The sequence below is a fragment of the Perognathus longimembris genome, chromosome 9, assembly GCF_023159225.1.
Source record: "Perognathus longimembris pacificus isolate PPM17 chromosome 9, ASM2315922v1, whole genome shotgun sequence".
Lineage (NCBI taxonomy): Eukaryota > Metazoa > Chordata > Mammalia > Rodentia > Heteromyidae > Perognathus > Perognathus longimembris.
The window spans coordinates 53,677,237-53,692,537 of record NC_063169.1 but is presented as its reverse complement, the minus strand read 5'-3'; the positions used below and the strand labels follow the sequence as shown (position 1 = coordinate 53,692,537).

At 41.8% G+C, this 15,301-nt stretch overlaps 1 protein-coding gene across 3 annotated transcripts in view; it reads left to right on the top strand.

The window, feature by feature from the left end:
- The window catches only part of Map7 (microtubule associated protein 7), a 141,042-nt gene that overhangs the window by 51,031 nt on the left and 74,710 nt on the right, over window positions 1-15,301 (top strand). The window contains exon 1 of one of the 3 annotated variants that reach the window (XM_048354160.1): window positions 9,140-10,547. The exons of the other annotated variants lie outside the window; for them this stretch is intronic. Coding sequence (XP_048210117.1) covers window positions 10,526-10,547 — 22 coding nt within the window. The 5' untranslated portion in view covers window positions 9,140-10,525. Of the gene's footprint in view, window positions 1-9,139; window positions 10,548-15,301 lie in introns of those variants that run through there. 3 annotated transcript variants of the gene reach the window in all.

The window sequence follows — 15,301 nt, the reverse complement described above, 5'->3', positions numbered from 1 at the left end:
TACGATATTGTGTATTTTATAACTGAAATTTTCTGAGAGTAGACTTTAAGTGGGCTTTACACACACAGTGATAACAAAGTGAGAGTATGAAAATGGCATTTAACTTGATTATGGTGATAATTTCACAGTATAGACATAGAGCAAATCATTAAGTTGTGCATCTTAAATATATACAAATTCATTTGTCAGTTATATATCAGTAAAGCTTAGGATAAAATTAAATACTGCCACCTATAGCATAATCCTGTAGAATTTTTGCTGTTTTAAAAAAACCAGTTTAGTGACGGAAACCCAGTAAAGAAAAAGAAATTGGGGGCTGGGGATATGGCCTAGTGGCTAGAGTGCCTGCCTCCTATTCATGAGGCCCTGGGTTCAATTCCCCAGCACCACATATACAGAAAATGGCCAGAAGTGGCACTGTGGCTCAAGTGGCAGAGTGCTGGCCTTGAGCAAAAAGAAGCCAGGGACAGTGCTCAGGCCCTGAGTCCAAGCCCCAGGACTGGCAAAAAAAAAAAAAAAAAAAACAAAGAAAAAGAAATTGGAAGGTGAGACATGGCAGATTTGGTGAGAGAGTCGTAAAGGATGCACAGTGTTTTGACATTTTACCATGTTTCCATGGAGACCCATGTCTCCAACATGATGGGTCACACCTGGACTGTAGAGCAGTTGAGTGCTGACTCTGGGGACAGTAGATAGGCAGGCGGCAGGAAGTGAATGGAAAGAGAAGTGGGTAGATTCTTCAGTTATGCTCAAGCTTCACTGTAGTCAAGTTCCTAAGTGACAACTCCCATTATAAAATGTTTACCACATTTATGATTTTTAGCAGTTATTCTGTGATGTTGACCTAGTTTAAGGCTTATGTCTTTTTATTTATTCTTTTTTTAAAATTTAATTTATTTATTAATTGAACACAAAATTTTTTAACGGTGTTGTGCAAAAAGGGTACAGTTACATAGTAGGGCAGTGTGTACATTTCTTGTGATATCTTACACCCTGTTTTTCTTTCCCTTCTCTAGGTCAGGTAGACATATATACACTACACAATGTATCAAGAACATATACAGTATCCACGTGGCCAAGCCCAAGAAAATTTGCCTAGGGCTTTAAATGTAATGTTGATATTAGACAATATGACAACAGTAGTCTTATATGAACGTACATACATAGCTTTTGGGCTATTGTATTCCACTGAGAGGTCAATTTTTGACCTTTATATGTTGAGTAGTTGTTTGGTTTTAGTACATACTGTTGGGTCGCTGCCCCAATCCTGTGGGAAATACCATTTGACAAGCAGTTTTTGGTTTCACAGACTTGGTCTCTACTGTCTCTCCGTCTCCCTTTCTTAACAGTCATATATGAGGGAGATCATGCCCCTTTGTTTTCTGTGTTCTAGGCTTGTCTCACTCAACATTATTTGTTCAAGTTCTGACCATTTCCCTACGAATAAAAATATTTCACCATTCCTAATCGCTATGTAGTATTCCATTGTGTATAGGTACCATATTTTTTGGATCCATTCATCTGTGGAGGGGCATCTGGGTTGTTTCCATATTTTGGCTATTGTGAATTGTGCCGCGATAAACATGGAAGTAGAAATGTCTTTTTGATATCTTGGGACTTGCTGTTTAGGATAGATGCCTAGGAGTGGTATGGCTGGGTCATAGGGTAGATCTATATTGAGCTTTTTGAGAAACCTCCATACTGTTTTCCAAAGTGGTTGTACTAATTTGCACTCCCACCAACAATGGAGAAGGGTTCCTCTTTCCCCGCACCCCTTCCAGCATTTGTTGTTGCCTGAGTTCAGTGTATAGGCCATTCTAACTGGAGTGAGGTGGTATCTCAGGGTTGTTTTTATTTGCATTTCCTTTACTACCAGGGATGTTGAACATTTCCTCATAGGTTTCTTTGCCATTTTTATCTCTTCTCTTGTGAAGTCTCTCTTTGGCTTCTTTGCCCATTTACTAATTGGTTTACTGGGCTTGGAGGGGCTTAGTTTTTTGAGTTCTCTGTAGATGACAGGTATCAGGCCTTTGTCTGTTGCTGTGCTGGTAAAGATCCTTTCCCATATGGTTGGCTATCTTTCTATTTTGGTGGCTATGTCCTTAGCTGTGCAGAAACTTTTTAATTTGTAGTAGTCCCATTTGTCGAGTCTCTCCCCTATTTGTTGTGCCCCTGGGACTCTATTCAGGAAGGTCCTTCCTGTGCCTATAAGTTCTAGCGTCTTTCCTACTCTATCCTTCAGTAGTTTCAGGGATTCAGGCCTTATATTGAGGTCCTTGACCCATTTTTTTGAGTTGATCTTGGAGCATGGTGATAGGCTTGGGTCTACTTTGAGTTTTCTGAATATGGCTGCCCAGATCTCCCAGCACCAGTAGTTGAAGAGGCTATGTTTATTCCATTGTATGTCTTTAGCTCCTTTGTCGAATATCAGCTGGCTGTAAGTGTGCAGTTTTATTTCTGGATCTTCAATTCTAATCCATTGGTGTTCCGATCTGTTTTTATACCAATACCAGGCTGTTTTTGTTATGATGGCCCTGTAGTAGAGCTTGAAGTCTGTTACTGTGATACCTCCTGCACTGCTTTTTTTGCCTAGAATTGCTTTGGCTATTCTAGGTCTTTTGCTGTTCCATATGAATTTATGGATTGCTTTCTCTATTTCAGTGAAGAGTGTGACTGGGATTTTGATAGGGATTGCATTGAATGTTCCATCTATTCCTGTTCTCTCCAGAGCTTTTAATAAGTTTCGGTGTTGTATTTTGTCAAAGGCTTTTTGGGCATCGACTGAGATAACAATGTGATTCTTGATTTTAGTTCTGTTTATGTGGTGAATTACGTTGATTGATTTATGGATGTTGAACCATCCTTGTAACTGTGGGATGAAGCCTACTTGGTCATGATGTATAATTTTCTTGATCAGTTTCTGGATCCTGTTAGCTAATATTTTATTGAGGAGCTTTGTGTCTGTGTTCATTAGTGATATTGGTCTGTAGTTCTCTTTTTTTGTTGGGTCTTTGCCTGGTTTGGGAATGAGTATGATATTAGCTTCATAGAATGAGTTTGGGATTTCTCCCTCTGTTTCTATTTCGCGGAAGAGTTTGAGGAGTATTGGTATTAGCTCCTCACTAAAGGTTTTATAGAATTCGTTGGTGAATCCATCTGGGCCTAGGCTTTTCTTTGTTGGGAGGTTCTTGATTACCTCCTGTATCTCACTGTAAGTTATTGGTTTATTTAGTTGATTTATTTCTTCTTGGTTCAGTTGGGCAGTTTATACTTCTCTAAGAATTGATCCATTTCGGTAAAATTACTGTTTTTTACTGAATAGAGGTTCTGGAAATAGCTCCTTATGATTGTTTGAATATTGTGTGTACTTGTTGTAATTTTTCCAGTGGAGTCCCTGGTTTTACGTATATGAATCTCTTCTTTTTTTTGTAAGTCTTGCGAGGGGTCTGTCAATTTTATTTATTTTCTCAAAGAACCAGCTTTTAGTCTTATTTGTTGAATGGTCTTTCTATTTTCAATCAGATTTATCTCTTCTTTAATCTTTGTGATCTCTCTTCTCCTAGTCATTTTAAATTCGATCATTTCTTGTTTCTCCAGTTGTTTTAGTTTCATTGTGAGGTTATTCACCTGCTCTGCTTCCATTCTTTTAATGTGAGTGCTGAGGGCAATGATCTTGCCCCTCAGTACTGCCTTAGCTGTGTCCCATAGGTTTCTTTGTGATGTATTTTCATTGTCATTGTGGCTTATGAATTCGCAAGTGTTGGATAACAGTGTGGGGTTTAGCCTCCAAGAATGTGTATAGCCTCTGTGGTAACTATTGTTATTGAGGGTTACCTTTAATCCACTGTGGTCAGATATAATACATGGGATGACATCAATACTTTTGTATTTGCTGAGATTCTTTGTGTGGGCTATGACATGGTCTATTTTGGAGTATGATCCATGTGCTGCTGAGAAGAAGGTGTATTGGGTCTCTGTAGGGTGGAAGATTCTGTGTAGATCTGTCAGATCCATTTGGGATATGGTGTTACTTAGGTCCTCAGCTCCCTTGCTGATCCTCTGGGTGCTGGATCTGTCTCTTGGAGAGAGTGGGGTATTAAAGTCTCCCACTATGATTGTGTTTACGTCTATCTTGTTCTGTAGTTCTGTGAGAATTTGCTTGACATATGTAGGGCCTCTTTTGTTCGGTGAGTATACATTTATCACCGTGATGTCTTGATTCTGGATTTTTCCTTGTATTAAAATGTAGTGTCCTTCTTTGTCTTTTTGAGTTGATTTTAATGAAAAGCCCAGCTTGTCTGAGATCAGGATGGCTACACCTGCCGTTTTGGTAGGTGCGTTTGCTTGGAAGATCTTGCTCCATCCTTTCATTCAGAGCCTGTTTTTGTCCCTTGCTGTAAGGTGGGTCTCTTGTAGACAACAGATGGCAACTTTTTTGTTTGTGGATCCATTCTGCCAGTCTGCTCCTCTATATCGGAGAGTTTATACCGTTTATATTCAAAGAGATCAAGGATAAGAGTGTTTTTTCTCCCTCCATTTTCTTGTTGGGCTGTTTTTTTCCGCTTTTTCTTTTTCTTGTCTTTAGTGAGCTGCTCTTTCTGTTGGGCTCTGGCTATTGTAGTTTCTTTCTGTTTCTGTCTGTGTGTCCTGTACGATTTCTGTTGGGTGGGATTCCCCTCTTAGAATTTGCTGTAGGGCTGGTTTTTTATTCACATACTCCTTTAGATCCTCTTTGCTATGGAAAGATCTGATTTTCCCTTCGAATGTGAACTCCAACTTCGCTGGATATTTTATCCTAGGTTGCAAGTTGTTGGCCTGTAGAACTTGGATGGTGTTCTTCCACGCTCTTCGTGCATGGTAGGTTTGTGTGGAGAGGTCTGCTGTTATTCGGATCCTCTTCCTATTGTAGTAAATTTCTTTCATCGCTTTGGCTGCATTCAGAATTTGCTCTTTATTCTTGAGATCTGAAGTCTTTATTATGTGCCTTGGCGTGGCTTTTCTGGGGTCTGGCCTGCCAGGTGTCCTGTAGGGCTTCGGTTACCTGGATGGGGTCCCTTGTGAGATTGGGGAAGTTTTCTGCAATAACTTTATTTGAAAATATGATGAAGCCCTCTGCTGTGGTATTCGGCTCCTTCTTCTATTCCAATTATGCGCAGATTATATCTCTTGTCTTTGTCCACTAGTTCCTGGATTAGTCTGCCCTGAAGCTTCACCGTTTCTTGGAGTGTGGTAATTTTCTGGTTGTTGTCGGCTGCTTCATCGTCCAAGAGAGAGATTCTGGATTCCATATGGTCAGTTCTTTGTGCTGTGGATTCAGTTGCGGAGTTTATGGATGTCAGAGAGCTATTTATGGTTGTCAGATCAGCTCTGATCGTGGAAATTTCTTCCTTTAAAGAGTTGTATTTTAAATCCATTTTTTTCATGCATTTCACTTCTCAGGATGTTCAGGTCTTCTTTAACTGAGGTTTGCATTGTATCCATTTTTGCTTCCATTTCTTTCTTGGCTTCCTGGATGTCCTTCAAGACTTCCACTCTAAACTCCTGTAATTGTTTTCTCATTTCGTTTCTGACGCCTTCCATCATTTCTGTTAACATGGCCTCATTTGCTTTTTTATTCTCCATTTCCTCTTCAGTCATGCTGCTTTTTGGAGCTGGCGAGTTGGCTTGCCCTTTGATGAACTGTGTTATATTTCTTTGTGACTTGCGCATCTGGAGATCTGTGGGTGGCTTCCCTGGTTTGGCTTTGTGCTGGTTCCTGCTGGTCCATCAGTGGGAGCCTTGTGTCCTGGCATCCTGGCTCTGGGTTTGGGTTTGGCTGTTGAACCTTGCTTCCCAATGGGTGAGCGTGACCTTCTCGGTTGTTGCTGAGGTGGTCACTCTCCCTGCACTTGGGGGCTGGTAGGTTCTGTGTCTTTCTCTGCAGGAGAGTGTCCTGCCGCTGTGCTGTGCTGACCCTAGCGTGCCCCTGGTGGGGATTTGCTGGTCGCTGATTCAGTGTGGCATGGAGGCTTATCTCTTCTTTGGTTCTTTTTATCACTCTGTATCTTGGTCAGAGGAGTTCACCTCTGAGGCAGTTCGCCTTCCTGTGTGGACCGCTCCGGGGCCAGTGTTGTTGAGGGGCGGCCCACCCACTTGTGCAAAGTGCGCCAAACTGAGTGGGCACCGGCCGATGGAGAGCTCTGCCCTCCAGTGCAGGCATGCCTACCAGAGCGGGTGCTGTCGCCAGGGGCCCCGCCCACCTGTGCGCTGTGTGCCCACTACAACGGGCGGGCGCTGCCGCTGTGGCCCCGTCCACCTGAGCGGGATACGCCTACCAGAGCGAGCCCTGGGTTGTTGGGTTGTGTTTGCGCCCTCCCGCGAGTCCGTTGTGGGGGGCGGTATGTGTGCGGCCCAGTGGGATCAACTGTTGGGGCACGAGTTAGCGCCCTCAGACTGCGCCTCAGCTGCGAGGGGGGCGCGTGATCAGGCCCAGGTGTCCCTGCTGTGTTGGTATTGCCCACCAGCACCTGTGATTTTAGTTGTAAAGGTCTGCGAGGTCCAGGCGCCTCGGGTGGGGCTTGCACTGCCGGCCGGGCCCCTGTTGGGAAGGGGGCGGGGCCAGTGGGGCCAGTTCAGGCTCCTTGGCGGCCTTGGCACTGCTCCGCCCTTCCTTTACTAATTCCTGTGTCTTCCCAGAGCCTGATGGGAGCTTCCCGCCTGATTTGGGGGTTCTTTGTTCCCTCGGGGTTGGGAGGGGGAGGGAGGGAGATCTAGCTTCTTAGTAGGGTTTGGGTCTCTGATAGCTGGTCTCCCGTTGGGGGAGGGAGTAATGGGGGACTCACTGGTCCTGGATTGTGTGTGTGTCCCGCGCTGCCGTTGGTCCTTCAGGGATGGAGTGCTGTGTTGTGGCGAAAGGTCGTGGTGGTGTCCCCGGCTCTCCCCTTCTGCGCCGCTCAGTTCCCCAGCGGCTCACGTTCGTTCCCGGCCATGTGGACCCGAACTTCCCATAGCCGCCGTTGCCGTGTGTCTTGGTCCGCACTCTCCCTGGGGTACATGGAGTCCTGCTGTCTGGACTCTGTGCTCCTGGTGTGAGTTTTCGGCAGTTGGTCTGCCGATCACCGGGTCCCCTTTCCCAGCCTGGCCCTGTTCAGGCCAGGGTTGGCTGGTGGGGGGAGGGTACCCCGGAGTTTCTCCAGCTCCATATAGGTTTTCGGCTCTTCTTTTTTGCTCCTTTTTCTTTTCCTGCGTTTCTCCACTGCTCTGGCTGCTGGTTTTGCTGGGTTCTTGATGGGGTGTTGGGTGCTGGAGTTTCCAGCTCGCTATTCAGTTGGAGCGAGTCGGGGTGCCTCCCTACTGTGGCGGCGCCATCTTCCTCCCTATTTATTCTTAATTTTTATTGTTACTATAAAAGTGATTGCAGAGGAGTTACAGTTACATAAGTCAGGTAATGAATACATTTCTTTATGGACAGTGTCACCCCTTTCTTTTCTCTCTCCCAGTTTTTCCCTCCTGTCCCCACCCACAAGTTGTATAGTTAATTTTCAACATAGTATCTTGTTTTTTTTGTATTTTTAAAATCTATTTAGAAGATGATTGCCAGCATGGCACTGGAGGCTGTGATTATGATTTGAAGCCAGGCCAGGAAGGAAAGTCCATGAGACTCTTATCTCCAATTAACCACCAAAAAGCCAGAAGGAGAGCTGTGGCTCAAGTAGTAAAGCGCTAGCCTGGAGCACAAAAGCTCAGTTACAGCACCCAGGTCCTGAATTCAAGCCCCTGGACCAACACACACACACACACACACACACACACACACACACACAAGAATTTAAAAACAGAAAGATGTTTGCCATTCTCTTAAATTGTAGGCTATCAGTTTGACCTTTATCTGTCAATATCTGGCATTGATGTGGTTTTTCTGTATCTTAACAAGTAGAACAAGTAATGGAGTGATAAGCCACAGACTTAGAATATAAGAATGATGTATGTACTTCCTTCCAAAGCAGTTTCTGAGCAATACACAGTTTAAAATGATTCACAATTGATCCACTGCTCCTTGCTTGGGGCACAGCCATCTTTTGAAGCCACTTGTCATATATAAAACCCTTCATTCTCTTTCGTCTCTTGTTAGCATTCAGCTGTTGGGTTTTTTTCCCCCTAGATGAATGCACCACCATTTAGTTATGAATCTGTTGTTTCCCAGAAAGAGTGATGCTCTGTCTCCACACAATGTCCTTGCCTATTTCCCCTTTCTTTTCTCCTCGTGGTACCAGTCCTTTCCCATCAGCAGGCCACGCTGGCCTGAAAGCTCCCAGGGTGCTCAGAAGTGAGAAGGTACCTCCTTCCTTAGAGGGCACATCCTATAAGAGAACATAGGGAGGGTTAAGGGTCCACCACTTAAAGTCATCCTGGACCCCCGGGGACACCTAAATCCACAGATACTCAAGTCCCTATACAAATTATCTGTTTGCAGTAACCTATTCACAGCCCCCCTGACCCTCTACAGCATGTCTAGAGTTCTCATAATACCCAATTCAGTGTAAATATTGTATTTATATGCCTTCTGTATTGCCTAGGGAGTGATTGCAAGGAAAAATGTCTGTAAGTGCTCAATACAGACTTAATTTTTTCCCCAAGTATTTCTGATCAGGGGGTTGGCTGAGTCTGAGATGCAGAACCTGCCTATAGATGAGAAACCTGTGGATACATAGGTCAATAGGACTAGCTTCAACCTGTTTTTCCACCTGTGTCTGAGTCATCTCTTCTGTAGGAATTGGCATAAGAACAGGGTTATCTTGAGTTTAGATCGAGTGCATGTGCAAAAGTCCATAGAATAATACTTGACACACAAAAAAAATCAATGAGTTTGAGCAGCCATCCACAACAAAGAATTATACCCAGTCTAAAAGGTCAGCAGGGCCAAGGTTGAGAAGCCCCACACTAGAGAGGTGACCTGTATCTGCACAGGCTACTTTGGTCGATATCAGTGAGCAAGGGGAATGATGACAGTAGCAGCTGGGATGGCAGGTCCTTGGCGTGACAGGATATGCTAGACTGAAAGTAGCACTCCATTGTTTCCTGCTGAGTAATCTGGACTTTCAAAAGCTTTAAAGAGGTAAGAGGTGCTTGCTGCTGGGTGCATTGGTGCATACTTGTGATCCTAATAGCTACCATGGGAGGTGGAGATAGGCAGATCTTGGTTCACTATCAGCTTGGGCAAAACAGTGAGACTCAACAAAAACAAGCCTAGGGTTGTGGCTCATGCTTGTAATTTCAGCTACATGAGAGGAGGAGGTAGGAACATCTCACAAGCACAACTATATGAAAAGCAAACTAAAAACAAAAGGAGTAGATACATGGCTTCGACACATGTTCTAAGAACACTTGAGGTTCTGAATTTAATCTTCAGTTCTATCACAAACTAAAATTAAATAAATAATATGTGTTGTGGAATCTAGTGAATATTTAAGCCTTATCCAGTGAGCCTTATCAGTCTTACAAATCCCAATTGCCCATTTAATCTCTACTGGGTCATTCATGTTAATCATAGAGACTTGAAAGATTTTTATCTTCTTTTTTCAAAAACAATTATTTTTCAAATTGGGCCCATAGCTTATTCAAACTCATTAATTGGCTTTAATCAACATTTTCTGGCTCCTGTGCTAGAAAAGCCCTTTTAAAGATAAACCTAGGGCAAAAATGTGGCATAAATATTGAATTCAAAGGTCACAGTGAAGTTTATCATTGACTTAAAACAGGTAATTTCTGAGACTTTGTATGTAATGAATGCAGAAGTCATTTCTAAGGCTTCAGCGTTTATATTCTTTGGTTCTTTCTCCCCTGTTAGAAGACCTACAGAATTGTCCAAAGTAGCAAAGGCAAGTCTGTCCTGGGCTTCTGAACAAAGCATGTGAACTTCACTTCCTGTGGCCTCGGTAACCCTGTCTGTCTTCAGCCACAGGGGGAAAGAACAGAGGTCTCTGCCTGACTGATTCTCAGTGGCTGCCTTTTCCTGTTGCAGATCCCTCCTCTGGTAGGGAAACAGAATCAGCCACCACCTTGAGGGCTTTATACTGTCATTGTTAATGAATCAGACAACCAAAAGGCAGAAGAGTCTGGAGAGAGAGTAATGCTGCTTAGTTGCTTTGGGGAAGCAATTTATTTTTAGGGTGTTTCATGCACATCCTTCTTGGGGCTTGGCCTGAATCCCTGAGATTAGGGTATTTCACATGCATTTCTTCACCAGGGAGGCCTCCCCTCTGTTGCCTACACCCCTTTGAGCTTCACTGGCTCTATTGAACAGAGCCATTCTCAGCTTTTACTTTGGTTCAGTGAGCAGGGTTACTGTTTAAACACGGTGACTGCAGAGTTGTAGGTCTCATTGCCCTTTTGCTTTCCTCCCAAGTGTACCTCAGCTGTGAGATAATCATAGTCTGATTAACTGGGCTTCTCAGATCCCTGGGTCTTTCCTGACTGAGTGACTCAAAGCAAGAAGAGAGAGGCATGCAGAAATGTTGCAGCGGATTCAAGAAAGAAGGGTTTATGGATGGGAGAAGCTAAGATGGACTGTAAGTTCTCTGGCTCAAAATGAAAACCTTTAACAAGGATTTCTTGGACCCATGTGATTGTTAAGCCTATTTCAACAAATTAACACGACAGGTGTAAGTACAGAGTAGGAAATCTTTTCATCTTCTTGTTTAAAAATAAACCTTTTAGCTTTTAATATTCTTACAAAAAAGGAGCAGAAATTTTAAAGAATCTTTAAGTTAGGGATTTATTTATTAGCTTTTGTGGCCATGTAATAGCTTTTGTGAAAATTAAAAGCAAAGATGACCAATCTCCGTTTTCCATGTTCCTATTTTTTTTCTGTGGTGGCAGAATCAAAATGGAAATTTACAACTCCTAAGGTTTCCTTAAACTGTGAGGTCTGTATAGAGCAAACTATACATATACAATTATGTGCTGCTGTCTAAAGAAAACTTGAACATCATTTATTGGTGATTTCTTAATATTTCTGTCTAGATGTGCTTTTCTATTTACACATATCAATTTGTGCATATTAAGAGGCACTCAAATTTCTCTTGCTTGGCTTTATTTTAGCTTTTTATGAGAAACATTGAGTACATTTCCCACGTGTCTTTCCTCATCAAAAATGCTTTCATTTCCCTGCCATGTAACCAATGAATCACAGGCAAACCTTACCGAGAAAACTGCAAGCACTGGAATCTTCTCACTGTGATCTAGGGTTGTTTTTATCACTTCATTTTCTTAGCTACAAGTTTTTTAGTACACAATTTTCATAAAGCTTAAGCTATGAGAATATAGATGTAATATTCACTAAATTACTTTTAAAATATACATGTCTTTTATTTTATAGGTTGCTTTTTATTACAAAACATCTGCAAGAATTTTCTGTAGCCATTGTGCAGCAACTACTAAGAGACAGATAATTGGTGTGATTAAGTGGTTAAGAAAAGTTTTGCGGCTGTCAAAGAATAGAGTCAAAGCAGCATATTAGTAACACCTTTGGGAGCCAGGTGTCATTCGCTCACACCTGTGAGCTACTCAGGAAGCTGAGATCAGAGGGTTGAGGTTTAGACTTCAAAACCTTTGGGGCTTGATCTGAGTCTGTTAGATCCATCATTTACTAATTTTTTGATCTCAGAAAGGTCATATTCTCTGTCAGTATTGTTATAGAGTGAGATACTCTCACATCACATTTTTAGGGGGGGTGGGGTGTGTGTGTGTGTGTGTGTGTGTGTGTGTGTGTGTGTGTGTGTGTGTATGTATTCAAGTCTCCTAAGATTTTTTTCAGTTAGCTGACTTTCAAATTCTTCCTGCCCTTAAGGAGTCTATTTTATAGAGACATCATTTTTTCCTTTCTGAAAGACAGCTGTCCTCTGTCCACCCAGTGGCTCTGTGTGTCCACACTGGAATGGAAGCACTAGGACAGGGAATTCTGTCAGCTTCATTTACTGCTGTCTCCTGGATACCTAGAATAGTACTGCCAGTCTGCATCTGAACCACTCATCCAATTAATGAATCAATCTCTAATCTTCATAAGGACAGAGAAGTACAACAGGCCACACTTAAACTTTTTTTTAATAAAAACCTAAAAATGATTTTTAAAAAACAGACTCAGTTTTATATGAAACCTATGGTTTCTGACTGGGGAGGTAGCTCAGTAGGAGAGTGCTTGTGTGTTCCTTAGTTCAATCCTCAGCACTTCTTCCCACCCCCAAAGTCTCACTGCAATGAGACTGGCTAATTTTTCTTTTTCAGTAGCTGGCAAAACACTACTGGTTCATTTCAAGTTTTAGAAGAATAAAAAGTCAGCAGGAATCTTCATATCTTGTGGTGATAAATGATGAACAGTGTACCAAAGAGAAGAGAAAACCAAAAACTTGCTTCGGGAAAAGCAGTTAAATTTAGGTAGTATAGAAAGACAACGTCACGATATAGTATTGGATTGTGTAATTTAACTATTCCATAGCAAAACATAGAGTATCCGTGGTGAGCAGGAACAGACAAGGGTGAGTCAAGAACAGAAGTTAAATTTTGCTTTCTAAGAAATGGGTATTACCAGGACTGGGAATGTGGCTTAGTGGTAGAGTATTTGCCTACCATGCATGAAGGTCTGGGTTTGATTCCTCAGTACCACATAAACAGAAAAAGCTGGAAATGGCACTGTGGCTCAAGAGGTAGAGTGCTAGCCTTGAGCAAAAAGAAGCCAGGAATAGTGTTCAGGCCCTGAGTCTCAAGCCCCAGGACTGGCAATAGATAGATAGATAGATAGATAGATAGATAGATAGATAGATAGATAGATAGATAGATAGATAGAAGAAAAAAGTAATGGGAGTTACCCAGAAACCTTCCATTCCAGCCAGAGCTGTGGAAGCTTAAATATAAAAAGCTGCATATATGTTGCAGAAATAAGAGTTTTTTTTAAAAGGGAGCTGGAGACTGGAATCAAATGGGATAAAAAGGTAGCCACAGATCAAACTTAAAGGTGCCTAAATTTTGAGATTTAACACTTTCTTTCTAAGATGCAAATAAGGTGGTAAAAGCCATCAGTGGTTTCTCAGAGTGTTTTGTTCTCTGAATACTCTCTGAATTCTCTGAAAATTTAGTCCTCAACTACAAGAATTTGTATAGTATTTTGACACTGTAATTAGTTCTTCTTACCAGAACTTCAACATGAGTAAATAAATTTTAATTGACCTACAAACCAAATGGGCTTTCAAAGCTTTGGTTAAGAATTTTTCTTTTAAGCTGGGCACCAGTGGCTAGCTGAGATCTGGAGGATCAAGGTTCTTGCAGTCAGCCAAGGCAGCAAAGTCCTGCAGACTCCCATTTCCACTTAAGGAACAAAAGGCCAGGCTGGAGTGGTAGAACACTAGCTGTGACCAAAAAGGCTGAGTAAACTGAGCAGGAACACAAGACTTGAGTTCAAGCCCTAGTACTGAGGGAAGGGTGATTTTTAGTACATACGAGTACAGACATGGGCCAGGCACTGGTAACTCATTCCTGTAATCCTAGCTATTCAGGAGGCTGAGATCTACGGTTCATGGTTGAAAGCCAGCCTGGGTAGACAAAGATTTTTATCTCCATTAACTAGCAAGAAGCCCGAGTTGGCAGTGTGACTCAATTGGTAGAGTGCCAGTCTTGAGTGGAAAAAGCTGAAGGGCAGTATAAAGCCCTGAATTCAAGCCCTAGTAGTACACACACACACAGAAAATTTCAAAAAAAAAAACAAACAAACAAACATGCTTGAGCAACTAATTTTTGGCTATGTAACATGTATAGGAACGTCTATACTTTTCAAGACCAAGGTAGGGAATTTGTTCAAAATATTTTAACTTGTTCACTAAAGTCCAAAACTCCTCTAATAGTAATGAGAGGATAATTAAAACTTTAAATAAGGTCCATGTTTCTAATTAAATGACTTGATCTATGGCATACTTCAAAATATCCATAGCAATCCTTAAAGATAGCAAGCATCATTCTTAGTTAGAAATTACTTTCCTTCAAGGCCTATACTACTTAAAAAAATAATGCCAGAAACCTTTCCTACATTACATGAGCCGGGGTGTTTTTGTTGTTTATTGCAAAGTCTTGCTATGTCTACAGCCTATTTTACACTCAAATTCTCGATTCTTTTCTGACCTCAACCTCCCAAGTGCTGGGATTACAGGTGTGAATCACCACACCCAGCTTCATAAAATGTTTTTAATATCTTATCACAGACAGAATAAAATGATATGACCTAAAGAGCAAGTAACATGTGATGAATGGCCAAGAAGTTAAACAATGCAAAGGTTTCTTGTTTTTCTGTAACAACACTTACAAAGTCAAAGATTAACGTTTTTATGTAACATTTTTAAGACTTCCTAGGGCTGAGGGCATATGCTTAGCATGTTGGAGGTTCTGAGTTAGATACCCAGTACCAAAAAGAAAAGATTTCTCTTTTTGAGCATTTGAATTTTGTAGTTTATTTTTCTGATAATCACAGTAAACAAACGTGAACATTGAGGTATGATGATTCAGTCATGGTCAAGATAAAAATAAAGCTGACTGAAGTGGGGGGGTGGGGCGGTGGTTCAAGTGGGAAAGCCTTAAACGAGCCCAAAAGCCAGGGAACAGTGCAAGGCCCAGAATTTAAGCTCCAGCACTAGCACAAAAACAAAACAAATAAATAAAGCTAATGTATCTTTCAGGAATTTCAGTTGGATGTAAATTAGGTGACATCACTAGGAACTAAAGAAAGTGTTCACATACATATATTTTATTTACCTGTGAAAGCATTCTTAGTTATCAGACTTGAATTTGGGGTTTTCTTTTTGTAGGTTCATAAACTTTTACACATTGTTCTTAAGTTGTTTTGTTTTGTTTTGCTGGTCCTGGGGCTTGAACTCAGAACCTGGGTGCTGTTCCTGAGCTTTTGCTTTTGTGCTCAGGCTAGTGCTCTACTTGAGCCACAGCTCCACCTCTGCTTTTTGTGGTTAATTGGAGGTGAGGGTAGCACTGACTTTTCTGCCCAGGATAGCTTCAAACCTCAATCCTTAGATCTCAGCCTGCTGAGTACTTAGGATTACAGGTGTGAACCACTGGCTCCTGGCTATTAAGTATTTAAAAGTAGACAAATGAGTATTAAGCCAGGCCCCTGGGCTAAAGTAGTTCTTAATGATATCAATTCTATGTAATGTTTTAAGCATTCCATATAAATTTCCTAACTGTAACTAATACCTGAGTTGGTTAAAATCCAGAACACAATCTGTTGTATGCATCCTAATAAGTGTGTAAGAGAAATGGTATGTACTCA